The sequence below is a fragment of the Nematolebias whitei genome, chromosome 3, assembly GCF_014905685.2.
Source record: "Nematolebias whitei isolate Nwh7 chromosome 3, NemWhi1, whole genome shotgun sequence".
Lineage (NCBI taxonomy): Eukaryota > Metazoa > Chordata > Actinopteri > Cyprinodontiformes > Rivulidae > Nematolebias > Nematolebias whitei.
Genome location: NC_056500.1, coordinates 27,072,336 through 27,089,441, shown reverse-complemented (window position 1 = coordinate 27,089,441; position 17,106 = coordinate 27,072,336). Strand labels below are relative to the sequence as shown.

The window sequence follows — 17,106 nt, the reverse complement described above, 5'->3', positions numbered from 1 at the left end:
TGGTATGGTATGGTATGGTATGGTATGGTATGGTATGGTATGGTATGATATGGTATGGTATGGTATGGTATGGTAGGGTATGATATGGTATGGTATGGTATGGTCTGCCTCACCTTCACATTCTACTGCTCCCTCCAGAGTAAATCCAACAGGGCAGGTGCAGTAATCACCATCTTTTGCTGTTCCGGACGGACAGCCACAGCCTGCACCACTCTTCTGCATCACCTGGTTTCCTGGACACTGAGAAAGAGTGGAGGCTGAGGCAGACGAAGAAGCTGTGAGTGTCAAGAAAACAAACAGAGGGGACAATTTTAGGAGAAAGTGAGGAGGAAGTTATACAGATAAAGAAAAGTTGGAGAACACACACATTGTGTGGTAGGTGTGTGGCTTGTTGTTGCTTCACTGATATTTCTGATGGCGTTCTCGATCATCAGCATCTAAAACAGGAGAACAAGAGGCAGAACCTTATTTTCATGTCCTAAGAAAATAGTTATCATGTAAATGAAAAGTTAAATAACAAAACAATTCACATGCGTGGTGTGGTTCTTGGTGAGCTCAGTCTCTGTGTGTTTCAGGACTTGGTTGTCTTTTCCCTCATGGCTGTCCAGGTTTTCAGCCACTGACAAAAGCAGCAGCAAGGCTGACGTGAGGGTCCAGAGGTGGAGCATCACCTGGATCTGCACGGACAAGAAGAACAACAAAGCTGCTGTGAGTTCTTTGGTGAAGACAGCTGCATGTAGCCTGTTTAGGCTTGTTCAGGCAGGCTAAAGCACCCCATCATTAACATCAACCCTTTACAAAAGCAGCTCACTTCCTCTGAACATTCTGCAGTTAAATTGAACTCTGGAAAAGTTCTAGTTCTTTTATGAATAACATCTTAAGACTAAATAAGCATAAACATTGGTCTAACAGTGTTAAATGTTGATGTGATCCAAAGCTGTGGAACCATGTTTGCAGACTTACCTGAGAAATATTCACTCCCACCTAAAGATGTTTTATTTTATTTTTTTATCACCGGCGACAGACAGGACTGTCAGGAGCTGAAATAGATCTCAGTGCCTTTCTTTCGCTGCAGATGTTTCCTTCAGCTGGATTCCAGCTCCGTGTGCCAGAGTGAGTGAAGGGCTGATCCAGCAGTGACTCCCCACATCCTGTGTCAGAGCTCCACACTTCCCATTCCACAAATCCCAAACCACACAAAAGACGAGCAAAAAAAAAAAAAAAAAGAGAGCAAGAGAGAGAGAGAGAGAGAGAGAGAGAGAGAGAGAGAGAGAGAGAGAGAGAGAGAGAGAGGTTTGTGGACTGCTTCTACAGTCCCCAAGATTTAAACTTTTTCATGTAGGTTTTAAAAAAATGCAGATCTGCAGTTGGTGATGAAAAAAGTGGGAAATTTAGGGAAGTTAGAAGATTTTGACACCTTTTTGTTTTGTCAATGAAAATAAGTGCAAGTGATAAAAAGCACAATGTTTGAGCTCAAAGCCCACATTGTTTTTACTACTCAACAAAAGTTTGGAACAATAATTAATCTTGTTTGATGCTTTAAACCGCAGCAAACAAAAACCAACAAGTTAAATCTGCACCTGTAATATTTGTCTTGCACAAATCTGAAATACATCAAACATTTCCACAGTACAGGAAACAACACAAATGTTGAAGCTATTTATAATGGATTCAGTGAATGAGGTAAATTTGTTTGAGGTTGTTATTTTTTTTTTGGTCTCACAGGAATAGGCAGCCGAGAGCAGAGTAATGCAGAGGGGGAGTTGGATCTAACTGAGGCCCTTTCCAAGGCCACCCAACTGAGAAAAGGGGTATCCGTACCCAACCATAATAGCAGACCTCTGATATTAGCTGCCCAGTAAGAGTGCATGAAATTAGGAAGTGACGCGCCTCCAAGCCTGTGGGGCACATGTAAGACCCTCTTCACAATCCATAGAGACATTTTATTTCAAATAAATGCTGATAGCTGGTTGTTCAGATTGGAGAAGAATGATTTAGTAAGAAAGATTGGCAGATTCTGAAACATACGTTTTAAGGTTTTGAGAAACCTTTTAGTGTTTTACCTTCAAAAGCACAAACTGACAACTTTTAGGCAGTTGCTTTGAAAATGCTAATTTATTCAGACTATTCTTGTGAAGCAAACAAGACATTTAAAAAATGTTGATTCGTACATTTAAAAACTGAATGGAGTTTTGTTTCTGTTTGAAAACTCCTTGTCGGTGAATCATGTAGTGCAACGATTTTCACAGCGTTTGCTTCCATCAATATTTTCCAGGGACAGTACGGTAAAAATACCACAGACTGCTTTTATTTTACGGTACATTGCTCGCTGTCAGCTGATTTGATCTTCCTTTTCAAAACAGGTAACTGAAGACAAACGCTTCTGCTTCAAGATGCAGAACGCTTTTATTTTGCGAGGTACTAAAAATATCACAGAACCACAAATCAGCAACACTAAAAAGAATCGAGAGAGGCGTCAACAAACAGGAACTATAGAACAGATATCACACTGAATAAACTTTACTGTCATACAGATATATTGAATGTTGCAGAGATGAGGTAAAACTTGTACATTTCTTAAGAATAAATCTGGACATGGAATTAGTCTAATCCTGCAGTTAAGATGACAGTATATTGGAATGTAACAATAAATCCAAAATATTACCTAAAAAAAGGCTTTATTTTACAAATAATACAGCATTTGGCAGTAAATCAGGCAGAAAAGTCTTTCTCATTTATGGCACATTTCATCACTTTTGGATTTAAGTTTGATCAAATATGGCAGGTTTTTTTTTTTTTTTTTTTATAATCTGCTCTTGAGAGTCAAAAGTTTGCAGAATTTCACTTCAGGCACATCGAATAAAAAAATAAATAAACAGACCACAGACCACACCAACACATCCCACTAACAATTAATAACTCACAAAGATACAAATCACAAAACCAAACCATTTAACAACGTGGAGGTCATTATTAACAACAGTTAGCATGAGCAAAGCAGGAGTCTGCACATCTTTTTGCAATTGGCAACAGTTTTTGTGAGCAAAGTTTGAACCATCACACCTAAACAGCAGCTTTAGTGATAAATGCAATCAAACCTTAAACACGTTGTCAGTCATCTAAACTGTGAGTACATTAAAATGCAGATGTGATATGTGATGCTGTCTTGATCAAATTAGAAACCTGGTTAACATTTTCCTTTCTTAATAGCAGCTATGTAATTAAGCTGAGCTTTCAGCTCAGCTAAATTATAATTCATTAATATAACGGGTGATTACTCCAAGGAAATCTAAGCCCTGAGCCTTCCGTGTGGCCAGTGTGTTTGGAAGAGGCTCAGAAGAACTGGCAGGAGCTGTCGTATAACATGTAAATGTGTGCAAAATGCCGAGGGATTTCAGAATCCCTCTCATGTGGTGGGTTCACCTCGCTTCCTCCTGTCTGGCTGAAGGAGGGCAATCAGTGAAACAGCCGGATGCATAACTTACACACTCCCAGGTTTCAATGATGTAAGAACAACAAGAGCTAACAGTGTGTTTGCTGCACAGCTCAGTCGGGACAAATCAAATGTACAGAAGCAGTCCTGAGTGAATGAACAAGATGGTGCAACAGAAAGATCAGAAGGGCGTGTCCATCTGGCTCCCCTTCGCAGCAGGTGAAACCACCCCGTAACGCCTCTCCTGCCACCTCAGCCACTGGATGTGGACCTCCTTCTGCACCTGTCAAACAAACACAAACACACCAAGAAGAACATGAGTAAAAAATATATTTAAAGAAAAAAAAAAAAACACTTTTTGCAAACAAAATCCATCAACCAGCATCTTTAACGTTATATTTTTATGGCTTGTTCTCTTTTTCTTCTCAACTGAAAGCAGCGTTTAATAAGAAGAAGAGCTGCGTGTCGAGCGGAAAAAAGCAAATCAATATTAATTTTAAAAACTATTTGTTATAACTGAATAAACAATTATTTGATCCATGACAGATTTACCACATTACTACCCTCTGTTCCACCTAGCTATCACACAAAGCTCAAAACGAACACATTTATTTATGCATTCGAAAATGTGCAAGATTAAATGAAACAAAACTAAGTTAAAACATAACATAGAAGCTCAGCATTGCAGCATTAATCCTTGAGAAAATTTATGTAATTTAATGGAAAGTTCTTATTTATTAAATTGGGGTTCCATAAAAAGTTTTATTTATTTATTCATTTATTCATTTACCTGTTGGTTTGGCCTCTTTCTGACTATTTGTTAGCTTATCATTTAAGTCAGAAATAAACTTCCTTTCTCCAAACTATGGTCAATCAAAGAGCTATCTATAACAGGTGAGACATTAACTGCAGATAATCTCTCCACAGAACCCCACTTCAGAAGATCTGAACATTTGATGGTCAATATATTCTCATGACATGTCTGCACAATGATATGTGAGCATGACAGAGGCAGACTGGTGTCTGGTTGGCCCTGCATTAATCTGGATGATTATATAAGCACTCTGGGTTTGTTCTTTATGTGATGTGGGGGAAAGAATTTGTAAATTATTTCTGCACTTTAGGCTCTGACAACTTAACACCTCTCACTGACGTGTGATCCTTCTGAGCAGCTTTCTTATGCAGTAGAGCTCAGTAAATGAGCAGTGGGTTGTGATGAATGTGATATAAGCAATGCTTGAGAACCGTGTGGTTTGCACTGACCTCTTGATTGAGGAAGCAGTAGAGGACGGCAACAAGAAGCCCCTGTAAAAAAGAGAGTTTTTATCAATGATGAGTGCATTTAATGGATTTCAGATGCGAAAATTGCACATGTTGTAAATGTGAAACATAGATTAGACTTGAAACAATGAGAAATGAAACATTTGTTTTCATACCTCACTAATACACCTCGGTAACAAGCAAAATCTGTGAATTCTGCAGCGTCCTTTAATTTTTACATACAAAAAGAATCTCATGAAGCACACGGTCTTTGCTAATCAATTACCCAATTGTACAGGTTCTTAGCAGCAAAGAGCAAAAATGAAAAGAAAATTCAGTTTTTGGATGACATTTACTTAAGGGTATACTTTGTTCATCAGCTTGTCTGGATGATGACTACACACCTTACAAACAACATCATTTGTCTTCCTACTGCCACAACACTGCAGTGCTGTTGTATACATTTCCATGCAAATGTTTAGATTAAAGCACATAAAGATAGGAAACGCATATAAAAGTGTAAAAAGCTGACAGACTTTCAGGTCTAGGCTTTTTTATGAAGTAATCCCAGTATGCTGTTTCAAATCAAGTCAATGTTGATGTCTGGAGTTCATTTATAAGCAGCTGTATTAACAAAAGTGACGTACAAACTGTTAAATCGAAGGAATGACTTTTAAAAATGTATTTAAAATGATCAGTAGTTTGAACAGCGTGCCAGTTTTCAAACTGTTTCACAGATTAGTAACCACCACTAAAGAAGCTTATCTTCAACGAAGATGGGGTCTAAAATAGATCTTTGATGTACCAGAGAATAAAGAGTGGACACAGCTGTAGAACATCTTGCTAAACGGACAGGGAAACTGCTTTAATTGAAATAATTGTAACCATTTAAGAGTTGTATGTTGCCTTATTCAATTCAATTCAATTCAAAAATACTTTATTAATCCCAAAGGGAAAATATTTGTTGTTGTAACTTGTTATCCTCGTTTCATTAAGAGATGTTATAGATACTGATGCTGCAGACAGGAAGGATCTCTTGTAAAGGTCCATCCCACAGTGGATCCTAAGAAACTGGCTGCAGATGCCGTCCGATTCGTCCACCTGGACTCGGCTGGCCTCTCGGTTCCTCCGGGCTGCAGGACCACCTGAATGCCGAGCAGAACTCCTCCCAGAGCGATAGTCACTCCTCCCAGCAGTCTGCTGAGCTCCTCGTTGCTGCGGACAGCCAGCTGTAGGTGCAGAGGGACGATCCTGTCATGAGCTGTATTTCCTGCTAGTTCCAGGATCTCAGTGGTCAGGCACTCGAGCACAGCTGGCAGGTAGATGAGAATGCGTCCACAGAACATCCTTTTCAACTCATATGAGATTTGGGGCTGTAGTTGAGATATTATTTGAGCTTTTGAGATGTTATTCAGCTGCAGTTGGTTGTAGAAAACGGTCTTGTTGCCATGGTTACGCATCATAACAAATGTCCAAAACTAAAAAGTTTCAGTAAAAATCGTTCCAGCTGCACAGCATCCAATACCAGAGGACCACAATCATCCAAAAAAATGAAGATGATTTTCTGTGTCGAAGGCTGCAGTAAGAACCAACAGCACCAGAACAGAAGTTGAAACAAGCCAATAAAAATACTTCTTACAGAGCTCCTGTGCTTTGAGGGCTGCACAGAAGTCTGTTAGAGTCAGTCTCCCCACCATCACAGACATCTACACCTCCAGATGCAGGAAGAGGGTCACCTGCATCATGAAGGACCCCACTCACCCAGCACACACACTTTTTGCCCCACTCCCCTCAGGAAGGAGGTTAAGGAGCATTAAGTGTAGAACCACTAGACTGAGGAACAGCTTCTGTCCTGAAGCTGTTAGACTCATGAATCTCTAACCAGGATAATCACTGTGAGAAAAAATCTCTGTAATGCCACTTGATTGTTGATGTGTGTCTAAAATTATTCATGCTGCTGATCTCATGCTGCTGATTTATTTCATGCTGCTGAGTTCATTCATACTCATCTGCCCACATGGACTCATGTCCATGCTGCTGTGCAGTGTATTGTTTTTGTACTACTAGTGCTTAGTGTATTTTTAGTTAACGTTTTTCTTATAGTTCATATCTTGTATCTTTTTACTGTTTTTCTTTTACATTTTATACTTTTGTTAGATGTAACTGGGACCCTGTGTACACAATTTTGTTCCACCAAATGTGCCACATGTGGTGTGTACGACAAATAAAGGAACTTTGACATTGACTTTAAGACTAAAATTTTTCTGAAATATCATTTGAATCATTTTCATATCCTCCACACAAACCACAAAATGCCAACATCCTGATGCATGCTCAATAATCTAGGTAGAAAAATCTAACAAAGTTCAGTCAGGTCCTCTGAACAGAGTAAAAATAAAAGAGTGTTGAAACGTTTTGTCTTTAATCTAATAGAGTCTGAGGAGCTGCAATAAACTGTCTTATAAAGATATCCTGATGCATGCTCAATAATCCAGGTAGAAAAATCTAAAAAAGTTAAATCTGGTCCTCCGGACATTCATAAAAACAAAACAAAGCAAAACAACAAAAAAAATGTAGAAACGTTTTGTCTCTCATCCGAGAGACTTCCTCAGTCTGAGGTGCTGTATTCAGCTCAGTCTCTTAAATAGCACCTTCTCAGAGTGGATCAACCGGTTTTGCTGCTGACAACCAAAACTAGCTGATCACATGCTCAAGAAGGACCATCAGCCTAACAATGGGTCATTAGCACACTGATGGCTGTTTACTACTCACAGAGGGCTGAGTGATACTAGCAATCACAGCATTGTAAGAGGGGGACAGTTGAACCCGGAGGTCTCCACCCCTGTTTAACGATGGACGATTTCTTTTCACAAAGATGGCCTCCTTTACTCCTCTCTCAAACCATCGTTCCTCTCTGTCCAAGATGTGAACATCTTCATCCCTGAAAGAGTGACCGCTGGCCTGGAGATGAGTGTAGACCGCAGAATCCTGGCCTGATGATGTTGATCTTCTGTGCTGGGCCATCCTTTTGGCCAGTGGCTGTTTTGTTTCCCCGATGTAAGACTGATCACAGCCCTCCTGACACTGAACAGCATACACAACATCAATCTGTTTGTGCCGGGGGACTGGATCTTTGGGATGAACCAGTCTTTGCCGGAATTTATTTTTGGGTTTAAAAGCCACTGGGACGTTATGTTTAGAAAATAAACGTCTCAGTTTCTCTGATACTCCCTCAACATATGGAATGACCACTGGTCTGGGTCTGGGTTCCTCCTTTTCACCTGTTGGCTGACTGGGGTCCTGTTTGGATCACAGCACCTCAGACTGAGGAAGTCTCTCGGATGAGAGACGAAACGTTTCTACTTTTTTTGTTGTTGTTGTTGTTTTGCTTTGTTTTTTTTTGTGTTTGTTTTTTTAATGTCCAGAGGACCAGATTTAACTTTTCAAATTCAAAAAAAAAAAAATTCAATTCAAAAATACTTTATTAATCCCAGAGGGAAATTAAATGTTGTTGTAGCTCATTTTCCTTGTTTCATAAAAGAGTTGTTCTATCTAGATGTTGATGGTTGTGGGTGGGAAGGATCTCTTGTGATGGTCCTTCTTATAGCAGATCTGAAAAAACTGACCACAGATGTTGATCCGTTTACTTGCACTTGGTTGGCCTCCTGGGCTTCAGGATCACCTGAACGTTGGGCAGAAATCCTCCCAGGGCAATGACCACTCCTCCCAGCAGCTTGTTGAGCTCCTCGTCGCTGCGGACAGCCAACTGTAGGTGCTGATGGACGATCCTGTCCTTCCGCTGTCATGAGCCGTGTTTCCTCCTAGTTCCAGGATCTCAGTGGTCAGGCACTTGAGCACAGCTGGCAGGTAGATGAGAATGCGTCCACAAAACATCCTTTTCAACTCATTTGAGATATGGGGCTGTAGTTGAGATATTATTTGAGCTTTTGAGATGTTAATCAGCTGCTGTTGGTTGTAGAAACTGCCTTGTTGCCATGGTTACGCATCATAACAAATGTCCAAAACTTAAAAAGTTTCAGTAAAAATCGTTCCAGCTGCACAGCATCTGATAACAGAGGAAACAATCATCCAAAAGATGTGATATACATCCAGAAAAAGAGGAATTAAAGTTTCCAAAAGCAAAATCTCAGAATGAAAGTAACAGAGCTGCTCCAACATGCAGCCACCTGGAGCGGCGCAATTCAATTTTTAGATGACTTATAAAGAGCTCCTTATAATAGTGGCTCTACCAGTTTGTGGTTGACATCCAGAACTAGTTGTTCACATGATAAAGGAGGACCATCAGTTTAACGACCGATAGTTAGTGCTCTTATGGCCTCTTGCTATTCACAAGGGGTTGAGCCAGGCTGAAGGAGAAATCCCACATGACAGGCTCTGAGCAGGGGTGTCAAGGCTCCATACTCCTGCGTCCTGTCAGCTGCATGGAAACTGTGCGCACTGTCCGCCTAGGATTGAGACTTCATACTCGAGCATCCACCCTGAGCAGCTGCAGAGCAGCTCCGCAGACAAGGGGCGTTTACCTTCAGGACAAATTGAGGTCGCCGACTGGTCATTTGCTGACACGCCTACTGGATTGATTGACAGGTCAAAAAAAAGAAAAAAAAAAGAACGAGAGCTGGCTCCAGCCGCAGCGGTGTTCTGTGTTTATATGTTGTTAATAAAAAGTTCTAAAAAAAAAAAATCAGTGAGCGCTGGCCCTGCAGCCCACACATCAGAGCGGCCCACCAGGAAATCTCTAGACCCTCCCGCAGCCACGCTGGACCTGATTTTAATTTGCTTGAGACAAATTCCTTCATTTTTCACCATTTCAGTCATGGCATCAACGGAGGAGGAGGAAGAGATCACTTGCCTCTTGGCAAAAAAACTAAAGAAAAGGCCAGATCAGGGATGAAGAAGGGGAATTTAATACATTGGTGTCGCATACAAAACAATCCGTCGCTGGACAGTTTATTGTGCAACACCGCATGCGCGTACCTCATAAAAATTGAGCTTTGCACGGACATGCCCTGCGGTGGTACGCGCGTACCTCTGCGGACGGACGTACACGGGAGTATACTGGGGATTTCAATCTCACTTACAAAAGGGGGCTAAAATTAAAGCATTTTTCAAACTAAGGGCCAGTTTCAGAATCTACATAAACTTAAGTTAGATACCCAACATCTTTTCTTGGTTGCCAGTTCCTCAAAAAGAGTACGGTCTCATTTGATATTCTCTGTTGCACCTTTGAATCATAATCAAAGATTACTGAAACAATTCAAGAGAAAAAAATATTTAACGTTTAAAAGATCATTTTGGGAGCCAGATAAGATGTCAACGAGAGCCACATTTGGCCCCTAGGCCTTGAGTTTGACATATGTGCTCTAGAGCAATGTGGATATCCTAACTGGGCCTTCCTGAAAGCAGAGAAGAAACCCAAACAGGACTCCAGTCAGCCATCAGGTGAAAAGGAGGAACCCAGACCAGTGATCATTATGGATGTTGTGGGAGTTTCAGAAAAACTGAGACGTTTATTTTCTAAACATAACATTCCATTGGCTTTTATACCCCAAAATACATTACGTCAAATACTGGTTCATCCCAAAGATCCAGTCCATCGGCACAAACAGAGTAATACTGTGTATGTTGTTCAGTGTCAGGAGGGTGATCAGTCTTACATCGGGGAACTAAACAGCCACTGGCCAAAAGGATGGCCCAGCACAGAAGAGCAACATCATCAGGCCAGGACTCTGCGGTCAACACTCATCTCCAGGCCAGCGGTCACTCTTTCAGGGACAAAGATGTTCACATCCTGGATAGAGAGGAACGATGGTTTGAGAGAGGAGTGAAGTAAGCCATCTTTGTGAAAAGAAATCGTCCTTCATTAAACAGGGGCTGAGGCCTCCATGTTCAACTGTCCCCCTCCTACATTGCTGTTATTGCTAGTATCACTCAGCCCTCTGTGAATAGCAAGCAGCCATCAGAGCACTGACTATTGGTCGCTAGACTGATGGTCCTCCTTTATCATGTGAACAGCTAGTTTTGGATGTCAACACTAGATGTCACTGGATGTCAACCAGCGCTACGTTTACTCTCCTGAATTTAGCTTGTACCTGAAAAGATCCCATGCAGAGCTCAATACAGAGGCGCAGGTTAACGCTGAAGTAGTCGGGCAAGAAGCTGAAGAACATGTAGTGGGTTCCAAACAAAGGGATGAGGAGGAGGGTGGACTTGGCCAGTCGCCTGTTGCACACAAGCAAATAAATCAGATGCAGGAGGTGAAGCTATACCTGAGGGAATCAGTGTCATCTGAAAACTGCTGCTGATTGTCTGATGCAAACAAACACCTTGATGATGAGATGTCAGCCAGAAGGACACTGGTGTATGTGTGTTTGTGTGTGTAAGGCAGGTATGGGAGTGCTGTGTTAAGCTACCTGGTGCAATTAAGTCAAGCCTCTTCTTACTTACCCTCAATGTGTGTTTGATGAGGTCCAGAATGCTTGATGTGCCACAGCACTCCCAGTCTATTAGTGAGCCTATTTCAATTAGAAATTCTGATAAGCCTCTTGGCAAGAGGAAAAATAGACGTGGCCAGATTGAGCAGACTGTTGTTCGGCTTAGTCTGAATGAATTATTCAATGCACGATGAGGTGTATCAACAGTTTTTGCACTTCCTGCATCTTTCAACATCAAAGCGTCTACTCTGAGTTAAAAAGTATTCGAAGAAGTGTCAGTCATCAGGCAGGAAAAAGCCTAAGAGCTCAACACAAATAAGTCATACAGACAAGACTTTGAAAAATCTAAGACCTTGTCTTGAGAAATGGAGACTCAAATGTAATAAAAACAAATCTCCTGGCATAAAGACTGCACACCAAGGATACATCTTTTCAAAGACTTCATCATTCAGCTCAGCAACTGAACTTTAGATACAATAAACAAGAAACTGAACAACTGTCAATACATCTGGGACCATATGATTACTGTACCTGTACTGAGAGGAGTTATTGAACTGGATCAGCCGAGGATTGAGTTTCTGTACCAGGATTCTGATTATATTTGCAAAGAGCATAAAATTCACCTGGTGATAAAAAAAAAGGATGTCAGTTGTGTTAATGTTCTGACAGACAGTAGAAAACATCCGTACCAACATGATTCCTAAGCACCACAGAGACGCTGCGTGCAGCCAAGTGTATAATTGACTTGGACTAGACGAGATGAGGTTTTGGCCCTCAATTCTGTTGACACAAAACAATTTTTCCCTCACTCCTTTCATCATGATGTCTTTAAAAGTGAAGGTGCAAATATTTTACAGAACAATGTGTGCTGTATTTGGAGCACAAATCAGAACGTTGCTTGTTTTTTGCAGGAGTGTGTACCGCTATAGAGAGAACAATTGGTCCCTTGATGATCCACCAGTAGGGCGAGTCCTCATTGATGTCCCAGCATCTGCATAAACATTTTGGAACATTTCAAAACCAATTTTGCTGCAGAGGTTTCCTCTAACATCATATAAACTGAACCCAAGTAAAAAGAACTATTAAAATAAAATCATGCTAGTGTTCCTAGAAGAATGAACATCCCCCACCATCTTGCATGCCAAACTTTTAAATACAACTAGCACACCAACTTTTAGCTCAATATTTGTGAAACTGACAGAGTTATACATGTAGCAATAAAGATGATTAGCTGTAGTGGCCATCTTGAATTAGGTCGACTCCAATAGTTAAGTGGTATAGAGATGTACACTGAATAATTACTTTCTGAAAGTTTCATTAAAATTTGTTTAGTGTCTTATGAGATATTTGATGCACACACAAGCAATTACATGGTATGGTGTTGGGTAATAATAATCTCCTGGCACAAATCAAGTAATCTGATTAACGAACACCCGGGCACTCATTTCACCACCAGCTCAATATCCTTCCATTCCATCTCAATGTGCAGCTATATTTGACCACTTTGAGCCAATCTCTTTGTCTTTGGAGCGGGTAATGTGCAGCATGAAGCCATCTGGTTCCCCCTTTGATGTGGTCCCCCCTCGACTACTAAAGGAGGTTTTTCCTACTCTGGGTCCATCTATTTTTGCTATTGTGAATAGCAGTTTATCCTCAGATGTGGTGCCAAAAACTTTTAAACATCCTGCTGTCCAGCCTCTCCTGAAAAAACCCAACCTCAACCCCTCAGTCGTGTTCAACTCCCGGCCTGTCTCCAGACTCCCATTCACCTCTAAACCACTGGAAAAAATAGTTGAGTCTCAGTTGAAGTGCTTCTTGGAGGATCACGCTATCCTAGAGTTATTCCAATCTAAAATGCTGCAGCCTGGTTTTTAACTGGCGCAGGCCATAGAGAGCACATTACTCCAGTTTTGGCCTCCCTGCACTGGCTACCCATTCACCTTTGGATCCAGTTCAAAATACTCATGTATGTTTTTAAATCACTGAACAGTTCTGCCCCATCTTATCTCACTGATCTTCTACAGCCATATGTCCCATCGTGCTCTCTGAGGTCAGCAGACCAGATGCTCCTTTCAGTTCCAGAAACCCGTCGCAAGCTCAGAGGTGACAGGGCTTTCTCTGTTGCAGGTCCAAGACTGTGGAATGAGTTGCCACTTCGTGTCAGGCAGGCTCCCACACTCACAGTCTTTAAGTCTCGCCTGAAGACCCACGTTTATTCCCTTGCCTTTGACACAGTGTGATTTGTTTTGATCATGTCTGTAGTCCACTGTGTTTGCATTTACACTAGTTATTATCTGCTACTATTTGTATCGGTATTTTTATTTTATGTTTTCCTGTCCACTGTGCTTGTTTGTTTCTATTGTAGAGCACTTTGGTTATCCTTGTTGCTGTTTTAAGTGTGCTATAAATAAATTGGTATGGTATGGTAAAATAAGTCCAAATTTGAACAAGTTTAGTGCATAAACCTCTCTACATTCACTTTCACGTGTGTATAATTTTTGCTTCATTCAAGCATTTTACCACAAGTCATAAATTCATTGCCTAACAAGCTAAAGAGCTTCACTGTGATTTTATATTTTCAACAGCTTTGAGTGTATATATTTCACACAGTGAGGACTGGAATAGATTATGATGAATAAAACTTATGGAAGTTTCTACAGACTCTGTGTCCTCAAAGTACACCCTGGATCCAATCCACAGAACTATAAAGAAGACAGGCACACCTGTGGAGAGAAAGGAAATCCAAATTAATATCAGTGAGATCTAATCAAGGCTTGGCAGAGTCATAATTAGAGTCTAACGAGCATGTGAATCTGTTGGTTTAACTTTGTAACACAAATCTTATACACATGTACAGAAAAAACAGAAATGATGTTTTGATTTCTGCACTTTACTGACTCGTCAGTTTCCTGCCTTTATGTTTATTCTATTTTTGAATGTTATTTTTATTAAGGCATGAAGCAGAGTTTGTATCTAAGATAATGAACTGACATGTGTCTTAGGAAACCTATAAAACATCTTTGAAACAGAGAGTTATTGTGAGGAAGAAAGCAAGTCGGAACCGTTAAGCTTGTTATGTCTGTAATGGCTCCTCAGACTCAGTAGGGTGAAACATTATTTAGACTATTCCACTGTCTGATGCATCAGTTTCACCACAAAACACATTGCATTGTAATCCATGAAATCTTCTTTGTCATAGTATAGATGAAAGTATCTGCAATTACTTTGTATTTTTACTACACTGCACAAAAATGTAAAAGCAACACTTTTGTTTTTGCTCCCATTTTTCATGGGCTAAACAAAGACCCAAGACTGTTTTATATACACAATGGGCATTTTTCTCTAAAATAAAAAAAAGGGTGTGTGCATTTGTGTTAGTGAGCACTTCTCCTTTGTCGAGATAATCCATCCACCTCACAGGTGTGGCATATCAAGATGCTGATTAGACAGCACGATTATTGCACAGGTGCGCCTTAGGCTGACCACAATAAAAGGCCACTCTAAAGTGTGCCATTTTATCACGCAGCACAATGCCACAGACGTCACAAATTTTGAAGGAGCGTGCAATTGACATGCAGGAATGTCCATATTCAGAGAATTTGGGAGTTAATACAACCAGCCTCACTACCGCAGACCACGTGTAACCATTAGCCCCTGAGTTTGTTGTCCATAAAGGTGGCAAAAAAACTCTAAAAAAAGCTTTGCACAAAATATACAGATGGCAAAAATACAACAACGTTTTGTAAAACTACAGAGGATTTAAGAGCAAAAAAAGTAGTTTGTCCTTATAACACACATAAAACATTCTAAGTGTTTTTTTATTTCCTAACAAGATGTTAGACTGATGTATACAAGGTATTTTTTTGTGCATCACTTTTACTACTTGCAGTCTAAAGTAGTTTCAGAATAACAGCTGGCTGATTTGCATCCTAAAACTGTATTAAAGTTCTCACCCCATCCAAGCAAGCCGAAGCCCCAGAGGCATCGACGGCTGTGATAAAAGGAGGAGAGCAGCAGCGAATTGAGGTAGAGCGCCTCCACCAGGAGCCAAAGGAAATTAGCCATCACACAGTAGTGACAGAAAACCACAGAAGCCTTGCAGGCAAACTGGACAGATGTAAAAGAAAATGAAGAAAATTTAATGGCTCAAAAATGTCAAGGCACAACCAAATATTTTCTTATCATCGTACCGTAGAGAGGGTGCAGTGGTTGGTGTCATCGCTTGAGAACAAAGTAGCATCTTTTATGAAAACTGCCACTGATTTCAGCATAAAAGTAAGAAAGAGCTGGATGTGAATAAAGTTCCTAGCACATCGGAGCCTCCTGTTAAAAGAATCCATGTAAAGTGTTGTTATGAAGGACAAATATTAAAAAAAGACATTACTGTAGAAGATTAAATATGAACAACCAAATGGTTTAACAAGTCCCAAGACATTTACACTTTCATGCAGTTTATTTAGAATAAATAGATGCGAGTAATGCCTATATATAACAATTAATGGCTTATTAAGGCTTTCATCCCTCCATCCATCCATCCATCCATCCATCCATCCATCCATCCATCCATCCATCCATCCATCCATCCATCCATCCATCCATTATCTTTACCCGCTTCTTCCTTTTTGGGTCACAGGGGTCACTGGTGCCCATGTCCAGCAGTCACCGTGTGAGAGGCAGGGGACACAGGACAGAGCGACATAGAGACAAGCGAGACAAACAATCATTCTTTCTCTCACTCACACCTAGCGTCAATTTAGAGTTACCAATCAGTCTAACATGCATGTTTTTGGCCTGTGGGAGAAAACCAGAGCACCCGGAAAAAACCTACGCATGCACGGAGAGAGCATGCAAACTCCTCCCAGAAAGGCTCGCGGCCAGGATTTGAACGGGTGACCTGCTTGCTGAGAGCGGCAGCTCTACCAACTGTGCCACCATGCGGCCTAAGGCTTTCATTTCTAGCATTTTTTCTGATATATTTATCACATGGGGCGGCTGTGGCTGAGTGGTTAGAGCAGTCGTCCTCCAATACGAGAGTTGGGGGTTCGAATCCACCAGCAGTCACATGTCGAAGTGTCCCTGGGCAAGACAGTGAACCCCTCATTGCCTCTGATGTGTGTCCCATCGGTGTATGAATGTGATAAAGCACTGATTAGTTTCTTTAGAATGATGTGTTCAATAAGCTTTGTAGAGATCTAGTAGAGTGCTGTATGAATGGGTAAATGAGGACACAGATTGTGTTGTAAAGCGCTTTGAGTATCTTGAAATAAGATAGAAAGGTGCTATATAAGTACAGTCCATTTACCATTTACCATTTACATGGCCTATCGGCCAGTAGCCCTCACCCCGATAGTTGCTAAATGCTTTGAAAGACTGGTCATAGCCCACATCAAAGCTAATATCAACATCAGGGAGGACCCTCACCAGTACACATACCATGAGAACCGATCAACAGAGGATGCCATCTCCTCTGTGGTCCACACTGCTCTCACCAGAAGCAGAAGGACTCTAATGTCTGTATGCTCTTTGTGGACTTCACGTCTTCCTTCAATACCATGATCCCCCAAACCCTGATGGACAAACTATTCACACTAGGACTAAGCCCCTCCATTTGCATCTGGGTACTAGACTTCTTAACAAACAGACCACAGTCAGTGAGCCCTGTCACAACTTCTCCTCCTCCACATAACCCTTTGCACTGTCTCCAACCAGGGGTGTGTGTTGAGCCCCTTCCTGTTCACTCTGCTCACATGGCTGTGCACCCATTAAAGGCAGGCTGTCATATTATAAAATTTGCAGACGATACAGCGGTGGTGGGATGCATCACAAACAATGATGAGTCCAGCTACAGGCAGGAGGTGGAACACCTGGAGAGCTGGTGCAAGAAGAACAACCTTCACATCAATGTGGAGAAGATGAAGGAGATGGCTGTGGACTTTAGATAGAACCAACACCCCCCCCCCC

At 41.1% G+C, this 17,106-nt stretch overlaps 1 protein-coding gene across 1 annotated transcript in view; it reads right to left on the bottom strand.

The window, feature by feature from the left end:
- Positions 1-3,614: 3,614 nt before the first annotated feature.
- Positions 3,615-17,106, bottom strand: part of ghrhrl (growth hormone releasing hormone receptor, like) — a 23,221-nt gene continuing 9,729 nt past the window's right edge. Inside the window, exons 6-13 of the mRNA XM_037674267.1 lie at positions 15,336-15,468; positions 15,099-15,252; positions 13,808-13,868; positions 12,067-12,136; positions 11,677-11,768; positions 10,804-10,933; positions 4,697-4,738; positions 3,615-3,716 (exon numbers count right to left, since the gene is read on the bottom strand). Coding sequence (XP_037530195.1) covers positions 3,615-3,716; positions 4,697-4,738; positions 10,804-10,933; positions 11,677-11,768; positions 12,067-12,136; positions 13,808-13,868; positions 15,099-15,252; positions 15,336-15,468 — 784 coding nt within the window. The remainder of the gene's footprint in view (positions 3,717-4,696; positions 4,739-10,803; positions 10,934-11,676; positions 11,769-12,066; positions 12,137-13,807; positions 13,869-15,098; positions 15,253-15,335; positions 15,469-17,106) is intronic.